We start from the raw sequence: 15,805 nt of genomic DNA, 5'->3' as shown, positions 1-15,805 counted from the left end.
TACGAATCGATAATATATACGAATAATAATACGAATTAACTTGTACGGCTTACCACCTATTTTTTATTATATAAGAACTACTTGAATTTTAAATTTATAATTCTTGAATATACAGGGTGTTTGGTAAGTAGATTCATTCCTTGTAGGAGGTGATAGTGCAGGTAATTTTGGATATATGTCTTTAATAGACCATATTCCGAAAACTCTTAGTCTCCGATCTACAGCGTGCTAAAATATTAATTTAAAAAAAATATATTTTTTAATATCGGAAATCCTTTGGAGTATTTTAATTAAATTTTACAAACTTAGGCACTTAACAGCAGTACATGTTTTGTGACAAAAATTTTGTTATTAGCTTCGCCAGAGGCGTGGGAACTAGCACCACTGTAGATAATTTTAAATAAAAAAATGTTACGTCACTGATTTTTCTAAAAATAAATATTATTTTTCAAGTTCTTGTTCAATTTGGAAAAGAAAATGGCTCTTGAATTTTTTTCTACAACGCACCGTGTTTGAGTAAAAAAATTAAAATCAATTTATTGCCCGGCGTAATCGGGTTTTTATTTAAACATTTGGCTCTTCACTAGTTATGGTCACTGATCGAAAAAAAGAATGATTGCTGTCATTGCTGTCTGAGTAGCTCCTTTTTGCGTTTTTCTTTTGTAATAAAATTGATACAATCTAAGTGCACATTTTTGTTTTCATACTAAACCCTACTTAATTATAACCCGATTAAGCTATGCAATAAATAGAGTTTAATTTATTTAATCGAAAACGGGACGTCGTATAAAACAATGTCAAGAGACCACTTCCAAATTGAACAGGAATTTGAATGAAAAAATTCGAAAATCAGTGGCGTAACATTTTTTATTTAAAATTATCTATAGTCGTGTGAAAAGCTAGAAACAAAACATGTATTGTTGTTAAGAGCCTAAGAATGTAAAATTTTGTTTAAATATTCTGAGCGGTTTCCCAATATTAATAAGTAACATTTTTGTATTAAAACTTTGTCACCCGTTTGAGCTTTCTTATAATTGATTATTAGTGATTTACATTAAATATTTCTATTTTCTTATAAAATCTAAAAAAGTATCATTCTGTAGGGTTTTACAGCCACTTGGCTTCTACATGTACAAGATTTGCGGAATGTTTATATTCAAAAATCATGTGAAAATCTGAATGTGGAACAACCTGTTACTAAAAACTATAAATTTCTCTCATTTTATACCTCAGTTTTCGCATAAAAAAAATTAGACATAATTTATAAGCTGGCAAATGTTGATGGCGCGCAAGTAATTTGAAGCATTCGTTTTTTGGCCGGGGATTTTTTTAATAAACAACAAACTCCCCGTGATGGAACATCCTCGGGAGGCAAACTTTCGGAAGTTTTAAAGTTGGATAGAGAAAAATGTGCAGCGCCGACAAGCTAAGCACGAAGTTGCGGAACGCGAAGCTGAGTTTCGAGGAGTTTCCTTAACGACGCATTCGCTCTGGCTGAAGGAAACCGCCTCATTATCATGCCGCTAAAGTTTCAACGGGTTAGTGTGGAACCCTGATGGTTGGAAATTTGCCAACTAACCTTGCATCTGGTTTGGTGAAATGTTTATCTTAACAATAAACGTTTCTTTTCCAAGTTCGCATGTTAATAATATACAGAGTATTTCAAAAATTGCATTAATTCTCCACGTTGGTTGAGAGGCAAAAAAACTTATGACACTGATTCTTCGAAACGACAACTGTTTAAATTATGTAATGTAACTGTTCGTTTTCTTTTTCGGAATTTCCGGAATTTTCTACTTAATGAATGGTTAACAACGTCAATAATTAATTCCTAGTTTATCGAAACGTATAGATAACTTCTTATTTGGAAATTCTCATTATAAAACATTTTCTATGCAACCCAAATTTTAGGTAGAGAAGTCCTCCAAATAAAATTGCTCTCAAAACTATCCACTATTGTATGAAGCTCGATGAACTCTAATCGGAATATCCTGCAATTCCTGGAATCCAATTCAACTCATGAACAACATAAACGGACAACATTTTTGCATGGATTACAAGCAATTCAAATTTGTTTAGTAACATTTTACCCAAATTAATAAAACGGGAGGCAGATCAAATGAAAGTCAAATATGCCAGAGATTGTTTTAATGTTCGATTTTCATATCTATTTTCACATTTGCTTTCAGTGGTTCAAACAACCGAAAAGTCTATAATTTTTCTAATGATTTTATATGTTTTGTATATTTCGCAAATAGACCTTAAGCAATATTTTAAAATGTTCTTTATAATAGAACAAATAAATGACATTATCCAACGAGGACAAAATTGGATAGAAACAAATAAATGTTTTGTTTGATTTTAGGCACGTGCATTTTTACGTTTTCGATGCAAAAATTTGATAGCGATAAAATCACGATAGATCAAAAATAAATCACCAACACAGACTTGGGAATACGCGCTCATATTTTTTTTTCTTTTTAAATTTTATTTGTGTTTTATGCGACAGCATTTAGCATAATTGAACAAATCGAAAACAAAATCCGATATCAACATTTTTGAAGTGAAACCAAAGTAATTGTTCGTAAAAAATTATCGATTTTATTATTATTATTATTTTTGAATTGTGAATATTTTCTTGCAAATCGATCATAATATTAAATAGGAAATTCATCAATTCGATCATTTGATGCAATGCGACATAAAAAAAAACACTCACATCTCATTGTCTAAGAATTATATTTGGGCCACTCAATAATCTTATAACAACTCAAAAAAAAAACAATATTGGAATATTAAAAGTGTAAATCAGTTCAGCTCTGGAATCCTTTCGCCTTTTTTCACCTCGGCTGATTTTTTAATAAACAACTGAAACTCTGCCACGTAACATTCTCATCAGAAGTCGAACTTTCGAAAGTTGGAACTTGGTTAGAGAGAAATCGAGTCCGCCGACAAGCTGAGCACAAAGTTACAGAACGCCCGAAACAGAGTTTGAGGGGTTTCCCAAACGGCGAATTCACCGAACTAAGGGAAACTCTCTGATTATCATGCCGCCAAAGTTTCCACGGTTTAGTGTCGAACCCTGATGGCTGGAAATTTGCCAGTTTGCAATATATCAGGCTTTTTGTTCTTTTCGACGATTTAAAGAAGCTTATTGCAAAATTTACGCCCGAGTTGAAGTTGAACTTCAATCTAAAAAATGTAGAAAATTCATGAATATTCTATATCCCATTGTAAGCTGTTATTTTCTTTTACTTTACTACAAGTAAAAGGTGACTCAGAACTATCAGCTTCTAGGGATAGAACATATTTTAATGAGTTTTTACGACTGCGGTTCACAAAATTTCAAAACCATAGAATAAAACATTTCAAAAGTTTGAACTGTCCCATACGATATCGAGTGTTTCAATTTTAATGCAATAGGAGAATTTTCAGGTGTGCTATTTATGATCTTGAATGAACCACTTTTCCTACAAGTGTCTTCAGCATCAAAGTACTCCAACTAAAATTTTAATGCAGCGCATTTGGAACTCTTTTAACTCTTATAATTCTTTCGTACAATTAAAAGTTTGCGCCCAATAGAATTATTAATTTTGCGTGGCCGATAACAAATATTTATCAGCTACCGTGACTAAAATCCTATTAAGTGCGAGTAATTTTTCATAATGTTTGTTTTATTAAAAGCTAGTCTGGTGAGGGTTGTTTCAGGTATTGCGCTTGAATTTTGTTTGAACTCAGGAATGTAAAATATGAAAAAGTTTTTAATCCAATAATTTATTTTTGCATGAGAAGGAAATTATATAAAACTTTGAAGCAAAATTGTTGAAATTTGTTTTAAATCACATTGAAATGTTTTTTTTAATATTTTGCTAATTTCTGTCTTATATAGGGTGTCCAGTAAGCACATGATTAAAAGGGTACTGCGATATTCTTTGGATCAAATGATTAGGTTACGTTTACGTGGCTCGTATGTGCAGTCAATGTCAAACATTGGTAAGTGCCACTTAATCACAAATATTTTTTTTCGCAAAAACTATGAATGCTACAAGATTTTACAAATAGCACAGAATTGTGAATAAATGATTAGTATATCGACAAAAAAATGAGTTAATTCCATCCACCAAATAAAAAGTTCTGGTAGTTTTTGTACCACGACACTCAAGAATTCACTGCTTGTCCAAAACGGCTGAATTCGATTGTTTCATGAAAATATGAGTCTTACATAAGAACAAATTCACAGCGAGTTTCACTAAAATACATCGTACCATTCTCCCGATATTTGAAGATATTTTTTTGAAGAACTTTGACCATCAATAGCATTGGAACCAGACATTTTTTTTGTCAATAAAAGTTAGGTCAGATCTCCTTTTGATGCAAAGGATATTGTAGTATCCATCATATAATACAAACAGGCGATCGAATTTAAATGTGATCAATTTAGTCCAATTAGTATTACCAAACCTTACAGTGTAAACCCCTTGTCGAGCGAAAAAAAATGTTGCAGACAATTTATCTGTGTAATACTATAACCAATTTTATAAGCAAATATGATATTTAAAAAGCCCATTGCATAACTATTAGCGGTTAAAATAATAACGGTTTCTCATGAAAGACTTTGTATAGCAAGATAAATCTATAGCTAAAACTATGCAACAACAATAAACGAAATTGTTTAACTTGACAAAGGGTGTGAGAAGATAAATAAGAAATGCATATTTTTTATTGATTAAAATGATCATGGAATCAAGCAAGGAAAGTATTTTCTAATTGGCGCATCCGCTATAATGTCAAAGCAAAAAATGAAGATTCAGAATACCATTAAGAATTGAACAAAACTAAAACTTAAATATTATCTGATTAGAAACTGGAAACTTTGTCTTTGTGCAAAGTTTTAGTACAATGTATAAAACAGTTTTCACATAATTTTAGTACTTTATACAACTTGCCCAAAAATTTCAAATAGAATATGTAGATCTGAGTTTAATTAAGACCAGATAGTTATTTTTAAATTTGTTGCGTAAAATGAACGAATCATTAACAGCTTACCACAAATAAAAAGAAATGGCGTATTTTTTAAAGCAATTCAAGCGAATTTATAATTGAAGAACATACAAAATTTTCCGTTTCTTTTATACTACAGCATAAAGACTATAATCTTTATACTGTGCTAATACTTATGCTATGATATTTAAGCTGTCCTAATACCATAATACAATACTTTATTGGTCATTCGCCATTTTGTCAGGTTAAATACATATATCAAAAGAGATAGACTTTCGAGGCCATTCCTTGAAACTAATGGGTTTTTCGGCGACGGCTTAAAAACCCGAAAAACCCATTAGTTTAAATACATATAATTCAGAGAATTATAGATAAGGGAAAAATTATAAGCAGATTTTACGTTCGTACTTTACGTTAACTACGTGCTTTCTTAGGAAATTTTGCTAAGTTGTTAGAAACAGTTTTAATTTTTTCTCTAATTTCCCAGTAATATTTTTCGCTGGAGAGAACCATTGAATCAATTTTAATCAGCACATAAGTTATAACTTATTAGTCAATTAGTATACTAATTGACAAAAATAATACGAAAAAAAATCATGTATAAAAATTATTTTCTTTAGTCACAAGTTTCTCAAAAAAACCTAACTCCACAACTGCTATCGTTTTTCTTTCAAAAATATTTCCAAAAATTTTTCATTGAATTTATAAGAAATACAAAATGAAAAACCGTTTCATTTAATTAACATACGTATAAATAAAAAAAATAGCTCCGTTATGTATTATATGTTCTATTGCGATTTTCATCCTTAAGCTTTTTGAAATCCCAACAAAAAATAATAATACATACGTTGAACGGATTTGTTTTAAGCTGACAACACCGATGCATTGTTTACTGCTCTGTTCCCAGTTCCTATTGATTGTCACGCGTCACGCGTAGTAAATTTATTCGCGCTTCCCATATCGTCGTGTCTCTCTCAGGGGACATTCTGGACATTCAGTTTCGTGATATTAGAAAGAGAGAAACAGTGGCGTCTAATTTTGAGTGCAAAGTTCGAGAACGTCAAAATTGATAACCTCCAGGAAAGTGTGAAACCGGTTCTTCCAGAAAATTCTCCACGTGAAACTTGCTACTTCATTTAGTTTTCCAAAGCACCAAAAGACCAACTACACTCAAGATGGTAAGTGAGACATTCGATATACTACAATGGGGCGTTTATGCACAGTAAATGTATTCCATTTTTAATAAAGGAGGATTTTTCATCTAGCACTGAACGCCCGCGTGGCTTTCTGTGCCCCATTTTTTAAATTAATTGATGTAAATTATTTAGTCTAGTGCTGTGCCTGGCACAAGTAGCGATGAATAGTGAAAAGTATAGAATATAAGAAGAATTTCGACTTTCATTTAGGTTTAATATTCCAGAAATGTCAGTTTAGTTATCCACTTGTGATTTTTAAACGATTTGCTCAAGTTTTTCAACTTTTTATTTGGAAAAGATGGCAATATTTCTGCCAAAAATATCTAACTTTGTCTTTCCCAGTAGTTCTGAAACATGAGTTAGCTTAGTTTTTTTTTTATAATTAGAAGAACCTACCTAGAAAGCATCGATTTACATTCATTAGTACGACCACGTTTTTTCATTTTCATTTCAACACCTAAATGATAAGTGTTTTTCTGTTTCGTGGGGATCAAATTCCAACTAGCCAGAACACCAAAAATTGATAGATAATAATTCCAAAAGTATAGTGAAAACACTTTTTATAAAATACTTTTTGGGTAATTTAACAGTTCTACCTCAAAGTAATCCGAATTATTTGCCCAACTAAGAAAAAACGCCTATATTAATTTTTCTTTTAAGAAAGTTACATTTAGAAGTCGGAGGAGCTCCGTATATCAATCGGAAATTTATAGTGAATATGAAGAACCGCCGAGAAAATCAAGTGAGGACTTTTGCTTCTAAAGTTTTCCAAACTCCATTCGTAAAATGCTAAACTCGTTAATTTTTTTCATAGTGCTGAAGCTTTGACATCACACTTTCAAAGCTTTTCATTTTGGTTGCTTTTAACTTCGGAATAAACTATAATTGAATTTTAAACAATTTCCTACTGGGGATTTAAAAGAAACGTTGCAAGCACATCTGCAAGTTTCAAAACCCTCATACTTAGTTAATTCGTTGATTTTTTCCGTTATTTTTTATTTATTTTCTCTTATTAAAGAGGCGAATTTAGATTAGTAAAACCGTTTACGTTTTAACCTCAGAATTCATATACATATGTATAATAATTATTCAAAATTAAGTTTCGCCCCATACAAACGGTATGGGGCGTATGTAACATTCTCATTTTAGAGTCATATCTTTCAAATTTAATACTATTTTGTTTCCTTTATTTTACTTTAGATTTAATTTTAGTTTAATAGTCCTAGAAAAGAAAAATGTCTCCATATAAGAACGATCTCTTAAAATCAAGACATGCTCTTATTTAGCATCTAAAAAAGTTACTGACATTAATGGGAACGAAACTGCACTGACTTGTTATGATAAATGTGTTTTATGTTGAATGTGAATTATTTGGACTCTTAGGGAGTCTGCTTATATCAGTTTAAAGTAATTTTTTAACTACATTGATTGTTCTTTAATTTACAGAGCGCATCCCTGAAACGTTTGGTCCCTCTGTTCGACCGAGTTCTAATTAAAAAGGCAGAGGCCATTACAAAAACCAAAGGTGGGATTGTTATTCCTGAAAAGGCACAAGGCAAAATTTTACAGGGGACTGTCGTAGCAGTTGGACCCGGCCAAAGAAAAGAAGTAAGTTTGCAATTTATTCCAATTCATCAATGTGGATTCATATCTAAAAGAACTTGCATTCAAATTGTCTTTATATAATGATAATATATGTTTTAATTGTGATTGTTCACTTGTATGTTTACACAACTAAGCCAATAAATGTGCATTCATTTCGATAACGGAACATAATATAAGTCTAATTTGTGTTAGTTTATATGTTTTGGCGTCCTTCGCCTCATTGACCAGATCGAATTTATTTTTATTGATATACAAATTCTCCAGTCTATAACCAGCGATATCTGCTTTTTACATTCCCAAAAAATAAGGTGCAATTAGAGAACTAATAATCACATGCACATATGAAGAAATGTAATTGTATTCTGAAAATTGGAAATCCTTTTTTGTTTGTATTTTTACCTAATATTTATGTTTATAATATAAATATTAATAAAGAAAGGAAGAGAAAAAAACAATCCAACAATTTCAACCAAGAAGAAATACGAAATTCGTCTGGTACCATCTTTTAGAGAATTTATGACAAATTTAGTTATTAAATATATTTTTATACATGGGCCTGAAAATTGAAGAAAAAACCGCAATTTAGCAGTCGAATTACAAAAACAAAAATGAAACTACAGACTTGAGAGTTTAGTTTGGTTTTACCGGTAATACTTTCTCATTTATTCGGGGATCTCTAATATTTCATAATTAAAGACCTTTAATTTTTCTGAATACATTGATGTACATTTTTTGGTTTTATTTTAACATATATGTATATATAACATTATAAGGATTTTATAAAAACCAAAAATATGTATTTTTAAATGTCTTTAATAATGTGATTCCCATTGTTTCCAAAAAATGATATATTGTTGATGTCTTCTCTTCAAGGTGAAAGAGTATTAGACCTGAATTTAATTCCGTTATAATAGTATTGCCATTTTTTTAAATGCGTTTAAATCATTTGATATCGAAACATTTGTGGGCTTGTTTGAATAAATATGAAGTAGTGGTTAATACTACATACTTAATATTAGTTTGAATGACGTTTAAGCTTTTGTTAATTTCAAATGGACTTATACGATGCCTAAAGTCAATAAAATGTGAACGTCATAAATATATGAAATGATAAATTTGGGATTTTTAATAAATTAAATCGGCTTTTTATAGCAATTTTTTGATTAAATATTCTTGTAATGCGATTGTAACTGCTTTTATTACAACTGTATATTAATGGCTCATGTAAAAAATACGTTTAGTTCTAATGAAACTGTTATCCATTTAAAAAAGTAATGGCACACTAAATTCATTGGTTTTTCTCAACTGTATTCACCCCTTTCAAAGAAACAAATGTTTCAGATATCTTGAAAATTACATTTAATATTTTAATTTCCTCTTAGGATGGAAACCATATTCCCATATCAGTCAAAGTGGGAGAACTGGTTCTTCTTCCGGAGTATGGAGGTACCAAAGTGGACGTAGAAGAAAACGTTGAATATCATCTTTACCGCGAAACCGATATTCTCGCGAAACTTGACTCCTAAGTTTTGAGATTTTGTAGGACTGAATATTCCATTAAATGTTGTGTTATTTGGAATGAATGGTTAAATTAGCCAATATCAACAAATTGTTCATATTGCTGGATCTGTACTAAAAAACTCAGTGTGTAAGTTGAAATTTCCAGATGTAAATGTTTTTATAAAACAATGGAATTTTCGTAAGGCTGTATCCGTACTGCTGTTTTATTACCTGCAGTGATAATAGCTTTGTTAGTAGTTGTATAGTAGTAGTAATACTGTTGTTTTTACTATATTAAATAAGATTTCTATAGGACGGTTTTTTTTATTTACCTCCTTTTAATTACAAGTCTAAAATCCGGTCGATTCTTCAACTGAAAGTCACAGTAGAATATTTTTTAATGATTACTTATGTGTCTAACTTTTATTATGCAAGGGTGTCGCGCTTGGTAAGCCAAGTAGAACATGTAGAATTGCAAGAGCTTTTAAACTTTCAACGTGTTTTTCAAAGTGCATCAATTCCATATCGTTTTTTGTCGTTCAATTAACAGAAACAATGTATTAAGATTAGAGATGACTTTGAGAGTTAGATACTATCATTATTAATATACCTATATCCGAATAATACGTACCAGCAATTTAACATTGAAACGTACGGAATAAGAGCTTGTTAATTAAATAAAAACGTTTAAAATAGTCTTCTATATTGATCCTTTATAATTTTTGTAATCACGCAGGAACATGTAACGAAGCAATACCACTTCGAGCTCTAGTTAGCGCTAAAATGCACACAATAATTACTTTTTTTAATTAGCCTCAGCTAAGGAAAAAATAAAATAATACTTTTTATTACCATTTGCGCTCAAGAATTGGTCTATAACAGTACAGTTTTGGGGCAGGTCTGGACTTTAAAATTAATTTCAGGTATTTCATAATTATTTACAACTGTTCATAATTTTTTTCCCAGTAAAGTAAGTGGAGCAGAAACAAAAGACATTAATTATATTTAAATGATTCAGTGATTCTCGCCTTTAGGGCTTTTTATTTCAACTGTATTCACTTGCTAATGGTTTTTAGAGCTCGCATGTAGCCGTTTCTATTTTTTCGAATTCTTAAATTTGGCAAAGTTTTGCTGTTTGTACTACTTGGTAGCAAGATTATATAATATTTGATGGATGTTTATTAGTAAATTGGTTTATTGAATAACACAGCGTTGTACATAACTAAGTGAATGCCTATCGGGTTTAGTGATATTTTGACCTAAAATATTCTATTCCCTTTTCTAAGAAATTGCCAATTTTATTGATTATTGATACTTTTTTTGCCTGTGGTATGTTTTCTCCCATCAATGTTTTAGTTTTTTATCTTCCTCAATCGTACTAATACTGAACTTTCCAAGAGTTAATTGATAAATCAATCAACAGAATACATATTAATAAAACCAGTAAATTTCTGAAGAATTGTACATTTTTAAAATTTTGTTATATTTTGAAAGAGATTGTGGAAAATCTTATATTCATATTTTCCGTTCCATAGTGCGATCCTGGAAATTTTTTTTACTCATGTAAAGACACCGTAACACTCACATATGTGCATGAAATACAACAATTCATCGAAATGGTAATTCGCGTATGGCACGCCATTAAACTCATTCGGAGCGTCTTCTTCATGCCCCGTTAAGCGTCGAAGAAGCGTAGCACGAACAGGTGCATTGTACTCTTTGATTTCACCCTTGGTTTACCAAGCGCATCACCCCCGTATTCTATTAAAATGGGGTGCTTTCATATTGTGTATTTTTCCAATTCTTCAACGCTAACATGCAAGAAATCAACATTTTATTAAATGTGAACGAGTTTTTATTATTTTAAGTGCTATCATTGATTCATCTACAATAAACATTCCAATAGGCTTTAATGATTTTACTTTTTTATTTAGATGAAATGAGATAAAATATTTTTTTTATTTTCCCCAATTTGGTACCTTTTTTTAGAGTAGCAGGCCTTAGGTTCCTTCCCTCTGTAAAAAGTTTTCTTTTTGCGATAAAATTAGGAAAACTGGATATTTATGACTTCGAGAACTGAATAGTGCGTTAAAAATTTTAATGAAACACAATGCGTTTTTGATCTTGGTACGGTTACGTGCAACGCAATGCATTCAAGAGTGGAATAAATTGTTAAATATGCAAAAATGTATACAAACATCACTAGATATAGTTATTCTAATAACGATTAATGACAAAATATAAAAGTGTTTATTTATTTAAAGAAAGAATAGAAAAGTTACTAAATTGTAAGAATTGAATGCCAAGAAAATGGTAACGGCAAATAAAAAGTTGTAGCTTCAAAAAGAAGGAAACACACCAATAAATATCCCTTAAAACAGTCAAAAACGAAATAAAAAATACTACAATGACAGCTGAGAAAAAACTTCATTGTACCCATTTTAGTGGTTTTTTCACATGGTTCTGAGAAACAAGTAACCAATGATGAAATAAACAGGCCTAAAGCAAGTTTCTGTTAAAAAACCAAACCGTTCTGGTTCTTCAAAAGAAAAGCAATCAAATATTTGCTTAGGATCGATCGTTTTGGCGCTTCTATGGTTTGTCTGAATGTCGTCCAGTCTACAAAGAATAGATAAATATAATTCTTGTTATTTTGAGACCACTTAAAAATTTGTTCTCGGCGTTTGGAATTTCTAAAAGAAAATGTCTGCTAAATTAAAAAATATATGTTTAATTTTAAAGTCTTGGCATTTTTTGTCTCTCATCTCTGAGGATTTCGCAAAACATTTAAAGACCAGCACATTAACAACCTTTTTCAAAACGTTACAGTATTAATCAGTCTTTTAAACTTTATTATCATCATTTGACAAATAGAATTTCGTCTGTTTTTGGGAATTCTGGAACGCCTCATTAACTATAAGCTGCAAATGATCTCCATGGCTTTTAAAATATTTTTTACTGTTTTCAATCACTTTTTTACTACTGTAAAATTACATAAACACACATCCTTAGTAAGCGCACACCCATTCTTGAATTCTTAGGGGCAAACTACTGCGGATTACTCGATTATTGGTAGAAGTCAATTTACCTTTCTAATATGCTGAAGCATTCCGCCTTTTAGGTATAATTTTCTCAAATCTCAAGGTACATAACAGTAATTAAAACGTAAATTTTTTTCGAGCATATCGCTTAATTAAAACCGGATACAACTGCACCCTTCCTTCAGATCTGCCCAACATTGGCTCTTAATTAATTCGATTTGTTCAACACAATCTCCAGCCGAATAAAACTTGATATGATAATGCGCGGTTCAGTCGGTTACGACTTTAAAACGAAAACGTATAATCTCGGATATATAAAATACGGAATGTTCCCAGTAGAGGAAGGAATTAATTGGCTGATGGAAAGGAAGTCATTTTTCCCAAGAGATTAGCGTGTTGCCCCATTTGCACACAATGAATAAAAATATGCTTATGAAAGACTGCTCAAAATCACGAATGAAATTTCATAATTATTGTGAGTGGCAACGGAACTTTTATACAGGACGACAAGGGTCTCGATAAAATTTGAATCTTGTTTTCCCATAGTTAAAGTCAATTCAAATTATTCGACTTAATTTATTTCGTAAATAAAATCAAAATCGGCATATTATCTTAAATTCCTCAAGCTTGTTTTAATTCAAGAAAGTTTTAATAAAGGTATTTTATATTTCTTGTTAGTTTCCTCATTCGAAATTCCCATTCTGTATTTTATAACTAATTGACGAAAATTCTGTGGCCACAGTGTGTTTCAGAGTTGAAAAACAAGTGACTAAAACCCAAATAAGGTTCCGCTCAGCTAAAGATCGATTAAAGTTCTATCAAAACATGAGTCATTCCAACGTTTCATTCAAAAATGCGCTTATTATTAATTCCTCAAAAATACTTTAGTCTGCGGCCGTGTTTATGATGTTATGTACAAACCCAAAGTAAAACAATTACGAAATCAGTAAAACATTTAAAAAAGCAAAAAAATGTTTTTGTATTGAAGTTATCTGACCTCAAACCTGCAAAAGGAATACAGGCTGATATTTTAGGCAAAATACTTTGATTTAACTGATATTTTAGGCAGGCTGCGATTTTGGAAACGTTGAAAATTGTTTTAAAATGCCCAAAAATATTTTAAATAATATGTATTGACTAAAAAACTAATTTCTATATAAAACTTTACACTCTGTATTTCCGAACTGAACCAGTTGCTGCCACTTATTCATTTGAACTTTTTACCATATTTCATCGAGCGTAATACTCGGTGTATTAATTTTCAGTTCCAGTTGTTACTGTTACTATTATTAAAAATGTTCATCTTTTTTGGAAAAAACCAATGAAAACATAGAAAGCGCCTTTCATCAACCGCTGAGAAACTTCGAAAGGTTATTTACATTCAACTTAGATTCCTCCAACTTAGATGCGTTTTTTCTTTCGCTTCTTTTATCTCATTTTATGCTTGAAACTATAATCAATTTCTGTACGGCTCAATGTTCAGTCAAGCTGTGATCTCATCAGAGGATATACCAGAAGTGATGTCGTTTGAACGGTGTTTGAATAAAATTTCAAATAAAATTAATGAGGACTAATAATTATTAAACAAGTAAATAGTAATTAGAAATAAAAATAAATAATAAATTGACAATGCTTTTTAAATATATGGATTGTGTGGCAAAAATACGTAAGTAGATTTAAAATGTGTTCGCAAAACGTGTGAATTCACTTAATTTTTTGATTAGTTTAATCTGAAACCTCAGTATATGTTGCCCAGTTTCCTTAATGGATTTCGGACAAAATTGCATTTTATCGATTTGATTTATAAGTTATTTTCCACACAGGTCGAAAAACGCAAATTGTTAACATGCTAAATTTCCGTTCTTAAAAATTGAAAAACATCCAAATTTTATCAAAATTTCAATCTCGGACTAAAATTTATAGACTAGACTAAAACATGGTGTTAATAACTATCAAACTAAATTTAAAATGAATTACTTACAGTGTCTCCTCATATTAAACGATATTACAGATATCACTCCGGGTGTAACTAGAGAAAGTTTTCAAAATAATATGTTATTTTAATTTAGCTGTAATAATGAAAGCGTAACGTCTAATAAGGATCTACTGTTTGATATCCACCCTGTATATGTTTGTAGTTAAATATGCACAGCCGAAAATTCCAGACAATAAAAGCTGCCCTTTTTTAAATCAAATCTCTAGAATTTGATTCATATCAATTCAATCATATTCTACACAAGTAATTAATGAAATTTTTTAATAAAAAACACACAAGCAAAATAAGGCGAATATGTTCTGCAAGTTTTTAAATGCTTTTTTGACAACTTTAATAGTCTTTTAAAAAACCATTAAGTCCGATCAATTTACGAAGAAAGGAAGATATTACTATAAGTATTCCATTACTAGTGAGAATTTAAAGAAGGTAAGCATTTTCAGAAAAGTCACAAATAATTGACGAAATGTTCCATTGTGTAGAAATACGCAACATGTTCCATTGTTCCTAATAAGACATGCGAATTATACCTACTTTTTGTGCTGAATGCAATATGGTTTCATAAAATTATATACGATTTAATAGCAAGTATGTATAAAGTACCGCTACAATCCTTACATTTCAAGTCTGTGTCTGTATTGTTTGATTATACGAAAAGCTTATCTTTGGAAACTAAATTACCACCATGAAAGTACAACTGGAACTTTAGCATGGCACATATCAAAGATATAATTTCATGCAAAAGTCAGAAAATAGTTTTTATAATTCTATTCCCTGAAAKARTCATCAYCACTGATGTATAATTATGTAATATGAGTATAATTATATAATAGTCGATTTTTTTAGGAAAAWCCTAATTTTACAGCAAARGCTTCTGTTTGAGTACTTGTTTAATATTTCTGTGAAAAAATTATTATTTAAAAATGGAATGCAAAATTSGTTAGAATAASTTATTCAATACRCAGACTATCAGCTAGATATTTGGAAGTTTCCATAATATTAGGAGTTAAACTATTGGCGACAAAGTTAGGTCTGGAATATGGAGATTTTCAAGAAATCAAAMGAAAAATTAGCATAAAAAATAATTGCTATTAAATAAAGCMCTCGCTGTGTTACCACCATACTATTTTAACCAGGTGAGCARTTAGTSAGAAAACTTSAYCTTTCAAATKAATCTACAGACTTTCTGAATMGCTTAGATGAACTAMARAAKATTCTTTTCCTAAAATGGTTTAGCCTCTTAAATCGAACAGTTACATCGGGTGCAGCTTTTTTCACATTACAGTTGATTTCTGAGCCAAAAACGAGAGGTTCTCATAAACCCGCTAACTGAAATGACACTTTATTTTAAATACAACAATAATTACTGCCGCAACAAAAAACTCATTAACCACTATTCTTTGGTTTAACTAGAATAAGAAATTGATTTTCATGGAATCATGAAGCCGCCGACATAATAGAAAATGAAA

The 15,805-nt window shown here is 30.5% G+C and overlaps 1 protein-coding gene across 1 annotated transcript; it reads left to right on the top strand.

Moving 5' to 3' along the window:
- The first annotated feature begins 5,957 nt into the window (after positions 1-5,957).
- LOC109543654 (10 kDa heat shock protein, mitochondrial) lies at positions 5,958-9,617 on the top strand. Its single transcript, XM_019913473.2, has 3 exons — positions 5,958-6,179; positions 7,644-7,805; positions 9,185-9,617. The coding sequence occupies exons 1-3, from the start codon at positions 6,177-6,179 to the stop codon at positions 9,326-9,328; spliced, it is 309 nt and encodes a 102-aa protein (XP_019769032.1). The 5' UTR covers positions 5,958-6,176; the 3' UTR covers positions 9,329-9,617.
- Positions 9,618-15,805: the final 6,188 nt, after the last annotated feature.

This window comes from Dendroctonus ponderosae, unplaced genomic scaffold (genome assembly GCF_020466585.1).
Source record: "Dendroctonus ponderosae isolate FM_Combo_2020 unplaced genomic scaffold, Dpon_F_20191213v2 Dpon_F_20191213_469, whole genome shotgun sequence".
Lineage (NCBI taxonomy): Eukaryota > Metazoa > Arthropoda > Insecta > Coleoptera > Curculionidae > Dendroctonus > Dendroctonus ponderosae.
The sequence above is the reverse complement of the archived record's forward strand: the minus strand, read 5'-3'. Positions and strand labels throughout refer to the sequence as shown.